The sequence below is a fragment of the Elaeis guineensis genome, chromosome 8 (assembly GCF_000442705.2).
Source record: "Elaeis guineensis isolate ETL-2024a chromosome 8, EG11, whole genome shotgun sequence".
NCBI lineage: Eukaryota > Viridiplantae > Streptophyta > Magnoliopsida > Arecales > Arecaceae > Elaeis > Elaeis guineensis.
In genome coordinates this window covers 3,576,006-3,584,376 of record NC_026000.2, presented here as the reverse complement: position 1 = coordinate 3,584,376, position 8,371 = coordinate 3,576,006, and the positions used below count along the sequence as shown (strand labels likewise).

At 44.9% G+C, this 8,371-nt stretch overlaps 1 protein-coding gene across 1 annotated transcript; it reads right to left on the bottom strand.

The window, feature by feature from the left end:
- Positions 1-3,725: 3,725 nt before the first annotated feature.
- LOC105050739 (heat shock 70 kDa protein) lies at positions 3,726-6,095 on the bottom strand. Its single transcript, XM_010930867.4, has one exon. It carries the CDS (start codon positions 5,868-5,870, stop codon positions 3,927-3,929), a length of 1,944 nt encoding a protein of 647 aa, XP_010929169.1. The 5' UTR covers positions 5,871-6,095; the 3' UTR covers positions 3,726-3,926.
- Between the last annotated feature and the right edge of the window lie 2,276 nt (positions 6,096-8,371).

Here is an 8,371-nt window from a genome sequence, read left to right as displayed (position 1 = left end):
GTAGTCCACTGCTTCACCGTGTGACATGGCATTGCACTCGTTAAAAATCTTTTCTTTTTCCCTATGCCATCATGCTTTTCTTTTTTCCTATGCCGTCATGGCTTCTAAGTTCTAACCCTCAGTCGCACTAATGCCTAGGGCCCTAGATGGAGGAGGAGGCAGAGGGAGGAGGGGGCCGAGCGGAGAGGGGAGGAAGCCGAGCGGAGGAGGAGGTGGAGAGAGGATGTCCTGGACGGGGAGAAGGAGGCGGAGGGCGTCGAGCGGAGGAGGAGGAGATAGAGAAAAGATGTTCGGATGGCAGAAGGAGGCGGAGGGGGGAGGGGACCGAGCGGAGGAGGCAAAGGAAGGTCCCGGACGGGGAGAAGGAGGCAGAGGGGGTCGAGCGGAGGAGGAGGAGGAGGCGGAGGGGGGAGGAGGCTGAGCGGAGAAGGAGCGGAGGCGGGAGGTTTCGATCGATAGAGAAGGAGGCGGGGTGGGTCGAGCGTAGGAGGAAGCGGAGGGAGGAGGTCGTCGGTCGTGGATGGAGGAGGAGGCAGAGGGGCCGATCCTGGGCGGTTGGGCCTATTCATCGGAGATTTGAAAAAAAAAAAGAGGGTTAGCACCGTTTACTCACCGTCGGCTCCGACGTCCTCGTCGGCTCGTCCTAGTCTCCGTTTGCTGTCGCTGCTGCCGACTTGATCACGAGGAATGAGAAGACGCCGATGGGATTTGAGCATGGGAAGTCGGGATCGAAAAGTTGAAGCTCAAGGGACGATCGGGACTTCGAGAGACCAGCGATGAAGATGAACAGTAAGTAATTTAGTATTTAATCAGATTTGCCTCAACTCGATTTTATCGGGTCAAACGGTTCGCGGTCCAACTGATCGGTTCGTCCGAATTTCGTGGGTTTTAAGCATAGCCGGTTCAATTAGGGCAATCGACCTGATCCCATGGTCGGTCATCGGGTTTTCGGCCCGATCGATCGGGTCGGATTTAATAACTTTGATTTGAGAGCTGCCATGATCAATGGATGCCGAAATATTCTCTTCCTTCCTTAATACTCTCACTTCTCTAGTTAAATATCAATTCCCAATTAACAAATAGATACATGCTTTTAACCTGAGCACAACAACGGCTATGTTAAGAATTTTTTTTTTTATTCTCTTTACTCTTCTCTTTAATGACATTTTCTAAAAATTTAATTAAAAATTTTATATCTCAAAAAATTAAAAAAATAAAATTTTAATAAAAAATTTATATAATTTTAATTAAAAAAATCTCATTTCAGTATTTAGTTTGAGGCCTTCGTGTTAAGCCACCCCTGTACAGAAGGTAGTATTTAAGGATAAAGAAAAACAGAGATATAGGATTTTTACCGATGACCAAGAAAGAGGGCAGTGCTCCGATGGCGAAGGAAAGGGCGGCGGCTCCAGCCGGCGACGAGGAGCTGATGAGTCTACGCTGGACCGGATAGGACCGGCTCGGCTGCGGTTCGATTAGAAAATTGTGCCGGATGTGGTCGTTTTAAATAAAAATAATAATTTGGTGGTTGCATACTTGCATGGCCGCCAGAGCTACAGAATAATCCTGGGTCAGACTTTGCATCCAGTTTACGGCAGGGAAGCAATTCTTTCTAGAAGAGTCAGCAAAGGCATTAACTTCCAAGTACCCTCTCTAACTTTTATTTAATACAGCTTTTTCTGCCCTCTTTCTTATCAAGAAAAAAAAAAAAAAAAAAAACAAGCATTAACTTCCCTGTCTCAGTCGTATGAACAGATTTTAATGAGTCACCTGGATTTTGGCAACCCAACAAGAAATGTAGGTTGAGAAAGCTCCATCATTATTCATTAATTGGATGTGTTACAAAATATAGTTTCATAGAAATAAGATTTTGCCGGGGATAGACTGGGGTGGTACAGTATATTTACTTTTATAAAATTATTTTTTTAGAGAATGATTTATTTTCTTTTGTGATTGAAACTATTGGATCATGCAATGAATATTTTAAAATATATATAACAGATGAAAAAATTAAAAATATTTTTAAATTTGTGCAAGATATAATAATTTAATGATTGATATTATGGTAGAAGACCAATCATCCTATTGTGTCAAATATACGAACCTGCTTGGTAGAGGTACAAAGGCATGGATGGGGTACGTTATATGTTGTTTGGTGTGCCTTAGAGCTTAACTAAATCAGAGGTCTGGTGGTGCTTGCCATCGAAATCAAATCATTGAAACTACTGTATATGAACAATCTTCATTCTTATCCAAAAAAAATATTCATAAATTTAATTAATGCTATAAAATAATATTAAAATGCCTGGTTGCTTTGTTTCAATTTGCATGACTGGATGTTGCCAAAAATATTTCAAAATTTTCATCAATGTAGTTATATTCCGGACTATTCACTGAAATAATTTTGAAGTTGATTTAAATTGGCATCATATGGAGAAGCAAACAAGTCTCTTCAAACATATTTGAATTCAGCCTCTGTGACTGGCATTTTGAGCTGATCATTAGCTTTTTGATCAAGGCATGAAGCGGACTTTGTCAGTGGAGATATTGGGAAGAAGCTTCAGGTGCAAACCACCGAGACTGAAAGGTAGTTGCAGGAGAGCCTCAATAATCTGGACCTCATCAGACGCCAGTCGAAGGGTGGTAATGTGATTAGATTGGTGGTGCAACAAGTTGACCTGCGTAAAATGGAGTTCCAATCACCTGATTTGCCAGCTGAGTCTTCTTTCTGCCAGAGCATCTTATGGTGTCGAAGTAGTCGATATACTCCACAATCAGATTCATTAAGGTGTGGAATTAACGGAGTTTCCGGCAGGCCACCTTCCTCTTCTTCTTAAAGTTGGAGAACGACCGTGCACGATAAACCTAGTAACTTCTTACTAGATATGGTTCGGTACAATCATCGTTATATCAAAATAAATATTGATGATATCGTCAAACTTATAACAAATCAATAAAAATGCTTGCATTTCATCAACTATTATATATTTCACTGATTTGTGTGACGATCCCCATATTATCCTATCGATTTTTGATTGGTTCGGTGATATCATGTCAAACTTGTAACAAATCACTTCATCCATTGTCATATATTTCACCAATTTTCATGATGATATCTTATATTATTTTATCAATTTTTAATTTTTAATTTATTTATTATAAATTTGACGTGATATCACTGTTGTAACGAATATTTGCTCATTGTATCAGGTTAAGATGGCATTATCAGATTTACTGGCACCATTATTTTTCAGAGAGCAGATCCTCTGCAGTGCGTGACAACATGCGGCAGATGGACAGCCAAAAAACAACTAATTACATGATGCGGTGCATCACGTACGGCGGAGGAGCTGATTTCCATTTTTTATGCAACCCATCTAATTAAGGATAGAGGGATTAATTAAGACCTGATATCTACTCTTCTTAATTATCAGTAAAAAAATCCCCAACATCTTTCTTTACCCTGCATCGCGATTGTTTCAAGCTACCTCCGCCACCATTACACTTCGCTACTCTAATTTGATGAACTTAGCAGTGGTCCTGCACAAATGCCTCAGTTGACGTGAAACCTTTCCTTCGCTACATCTCCTGCCAGCCTATGCTCGTCAGCCTGGAACAGAGCGGTAGTAATGTGCCATAGGGAAATCATTAGCATCTATCACAAGCGAAAATAAGTAAACAAATAAAGCTATTGTTTATCATGCTTCTAAGTGCAAGCATTCATCTCTGTCAAACGTAACAAGTATTATCGTTTACATCAAGGAAGTAATAATAACACAGGTATCCCTTCTCTCTCAACCATGAAAAAGAAAACAAGAGTCATAAAAACAAAAGAAACTGAGAAGAACAAAGCCAGAGTCAGCAAAGCCTGACTAGAACGAGTAACAACCAAATCGAGCCCAGCCCCTTGGATTCGTGCAACCTCTTCAGTCCACCTCTTCTATCTTGGGGCCAGCCCCTGTTCCGCTAGCTCCACCACTGCTTCCATATCCCCCAGCCGCGGCTCCACCACCCTCCTGGTACATCCTGGCTATGATTGGGTTGCAGACCTCCTCCAATTCCTTAAGCTTGTGCTCCAACTCGTCCACCTCTGCCAGCTGATTCCCCTCCAACCATGTAATGGTCTCCTCCACTGCCGTCTCAATCTTCTGCCTATCTCCCTCGGACAACTTAGCCTTTATCTTGTCATCCCTCACCGTATTCCTCATATTGTAGGCATAATTCTCCAGGGCATTCTTCGCCTCCACCTTCTTCTTAACCTCCTCGTCCTCTGCCTTATAGCTCTCCGCGTCCCTCACCATCCTCTCGATCTCGTCCTTGCTCAGCCTCCCTTTGTCGTTGGTGATCGTGATCTTGTTCTTCACCCCCGCAGTCTTATCCTCTGCCGACACGTTCAGTATACCGTTGGCATCGATGTCGAAGCAAACGTTGATCTGCGGCACACCCCTTGGCGCCGGAGGAATCCCGGTGAGCTCGAATTTGCCGAGCAAGTTGTTGTCTTTAGTCCTCGCCCGCTCGCCCTCGGAGACCTGGATGAGGACCCCGGGCTGGTTGTCGGAGTAGGTGGTGAAGATCTGCTCCTTCTTGGTGGGGATGGTGGTGTTCCTCGGGATGAGGACGGTCATCACCCCGCCGGCGGTCTCGAGACCGAGACTGAGTGGTGTGACGTCGAGAAGGAGCAGGTCCTGCACCTTCTCGTTGGCCTCCCCGCTGAGAATAGCGGCCTGGACCGCGGCTCCGTAGGCCACGGCCTCGTCGGGATTGATGCTCTTGCAGAGCTCCTTCCCATTGAAGAAGTCCTGCAAGAGCTGCTGGACTTTGGGGATTCTCGTGGATCCCCCAACCAGAACCACCTCGTGGACCTGACCTTTGTCGATCTTGGCGTCCCGGAGGACCTTCTCCACCGGCTCCATGCATCGCCGAAACAGGTCCATGTTCAATTCCTCGAATCGAGCCCGGGTGATGGTGGCGTAGAAGTCGATCCCTTCGTACAGGGAATCGATCTCGATGGTGGTCTGGGTGGTGGAGGACAGGGTGCGCTTCGCACGCTCGCAGGCCGTGCGGAGACGGCGGAGGGCGCGGGCGTTGCCGCTGATGTCCTTCTTGTGCTTGCGCTTGAACTCGGCGACGAAGTGGTTGACGAGGCGGTTGTCGAAGTCCTCGCCGCCGAGGTGGGTGTCGCCGGCGGTGGCCTTGACCTCGAAGATGCCCTCCTCGATGGTGAGGAGGGAGACGTCGAAGGTGCCGCCACCCAGGTCGAAGATGAGGACGTTGCGCTCGCCGGTGCGGGCGGCTTTCTTGTCGAGCCCGTAGGCGATGGCGGCGGCGGTCGGCTCGTTGATCATGCGGATCACGTTGAGGCCGGCGATGGCGCCGGCGTCCTTGGTGGCCTGGCGCTGGGAGTCGTTGAAGTAGGCCGGGACGGTGATGACGGCGTCCTTGACGGAGTGGCCGAGGAAGGTCTCGGCGATCTCGCGCATCTTGGAGAGGACCATGGAGGAGATCTCCTCGGGGGTGAAGCGCTTCTCCTCACCCTTGTAGGTGACGACGATGAGAGGCTTGTCGCCGGGGCCGGCGACGACGTGGAACGGCCAGAGCTTCATGTCGGACTGCACGGAAGGGTCGGAGAAGCGGCGGCCGATGAGGCGCTTGGCGTCGAAGACGGTGTTGTGGGGGTTCATGGCCACCTGATTCTTAGCCGCGTCGCCGACGAGCCGCTCCGTGTCGGTGAAGGCCACGTACGACGGGGTTGTCCGGTTGCCCTGGTCGTTGGCGATGATCTCCACCCGATCGTTCATCCACACCCCGACACAACTATACGTAGTGCCGAGGTCGATCCCAATGGCCTTCCCTACCTTGCCGGCGGCCATCGTTACTTCTTCTCTTCTCTTCTATTCTTTCCTCCTGTTAGACTCGAGATAACTAAGTATAAAAAGCCCTCAAAAGACGCTGGTAATAATCTCTTCTTCTACTTGTGTGTGTGGTGGTTTTGTTTTGCTCTTCTTCTTCTTCTATTTCTGTGTATGGGGGGAGCGGGCTGGCGGCAGACGATATTTATAGGTGATGGGAGGGAGGGAGGGCGAGTTCGGGCGGCGGCTAGAACGGAGGAGATAGAGGGAGTGGTCTGGAGATTGGTGTAGAAAATGTAGTCGAACAAACGCCCCTATACTTTGCTGAATTTACGGAAGAAAATACTAGTAAGCAGAGAATGGGGACGGGGCTCGTTCGGGAAAATGAAAATGGTTTGAGCAGATTGTTGACTCGTGAACTGGAGTTCTGGAAGTCGCGGGCGTCGTCTGGAACCTTAGAGCGAGGTCCGGTTGGGACTGATGGGCGACAGGTGGTGGCTCGAGGGACCGGAGTTTGGAGACACGTGGCGTTCGCGCGAGATCCGGCCGGCGGCGAAGGTTGGAGAAGTCTCGAGGTGATCCTGGTGTGGCGAGGGCCTAGGGGGTGATATGACCTTGGTGCCTCGCTGTCTATTTATCTCTTTGTGTATTAATTTGGCGTCGCTCTGCACGGCGTTTTCTTACGTTGCTATGCTCGATGGACGAGGGAGTATTTGGATCGGAGGAATTGAGCTCTGATATAAAAATTAGAATAGATAATTTTTGTTGATCGGAAAAAAATATATTTTAATTTTAATTTTAGAATAAAATAAAAATAATTTAATTTATTTAAAATTTAAAATTTATTTTTTATAAATTTAAATTTTTATTTTAATTTTAATCGTGCATCAAATCTTTTCAAAAAAAAAAAATTGATCATCTCAATTCCTATTCTAACATACGGTCCTCATTCTTATTCTTATTCTAATTTTGATCACAAACGAAACATCTCTTAACTTTATTTAATTTTTTTATTATAAATTTTAATGACAATAAAATTTGGAGCTAGGAGCTAAAATCAAATGTTTAAACTTGGAAAGTTGGACTGCAGCATTATAGGTTTCAGACCTCAGGCTGAGTTGCCATTTCAATAATCAGTAAATAATTTCTTTAAATTATCAGATATAGATATTAAACATGGGTGGCTTGCAAGCAAACTTAATTTTAATTTATTGACACTCTACAAAAAAAATACCGCTTCTTTTGTTGAAAGCGAGGGGAGCGGGTGCATCCCCCAAGAAATTTTATTATCTTTGATTTATGTACAGTGGTGCGATGGTGATGGACAAAAGCTGGAAATTGGGAATGTACAAGGGCTAACGTGATGTGGCATGTTCTCGTTGGCCTGTACGTACTGCCGATTCAAGCGATCAACTATTATATGATTGTACAATTATTGTCTGTTGGTTAGGATGTGCCCGGCTCTATGCTCCCATTTCTCTCTCTCTCTCTCTCTCTCTCTCTATATATATATATATATTGGTAAATCCGTTTCTATAAATATTGGACTCAGAGAACCTCTAAATACATACTTTATTATTTTTTATTTTTTATTTCCACCCAAAGCTTTGTTGTTCTTCAAAATCTTTATCTGTCTCAGACATTAAAGGATTCTTTGTTAAATAAAATTCAATGATTTTGGATGTTATCCCTTCTATTTTTAAGTGGAACTCCTGGCTCCAAGCAAGTTAGTTTGTCTGAACAAATAAAAAAAATAATTAATTATCATTCACCAACTCATCCAGTTTGGTTGAATCAGACGCTAATAGCAATAATGTTGTTATTGGGCCAAGAACTTGGCTTGCAAATGGGTTAAATTTGAATTCATAGTAGCCACTGATATAAACATAGATAGGTGCCTTCCAAGCATTAAATAATTTTTTAAATTATCAAATATAGATATTAAACATAAGTGGCTTGCAAGCACGCTAAACTTAATTCATTATTGGCACTGATACAAACATATTTTTATTGGACCAAGAGTTTTGGACCCGGATTAAATTCAGTCAACATGGATAGTTCATGTCCAAATCAAATTGACCGGTTATATCCTTATCGGGCCGGTACAAATAAGCAAAAAATGATAAAAAAAATAAATAAATCGAGTAGAGATTCAAATTTGTTTTTTGAATGAGTTCAATTCCCGATTTGTTTATAAAACTCAATCCGAGTCGGATTGTTACCAAAAAAAAAAAAATCCGAGTCGGATTTGGTTCCTTGAGATAATGACGCCACAGCGGACGCAGCCGCCAATGGCGATAGCCGATATTTCTTGCAAACCGCGAGCCCAATTCCGTCCAAAAGAACCCTAAAAGGCCAGCAGGATCCACCGCAAGGTTCAGACCACCGAGACCAGCACTTGACGTAATATCTTTCGGCGTAGTACACCGGAATCCCCAAAATACCCTCCTCAAAAGCCAAAAATCCCACTGCTCGGACATGAACAGCGTAAAAGACTCTTTTCCGTGCCTTCTCTCCTCCGT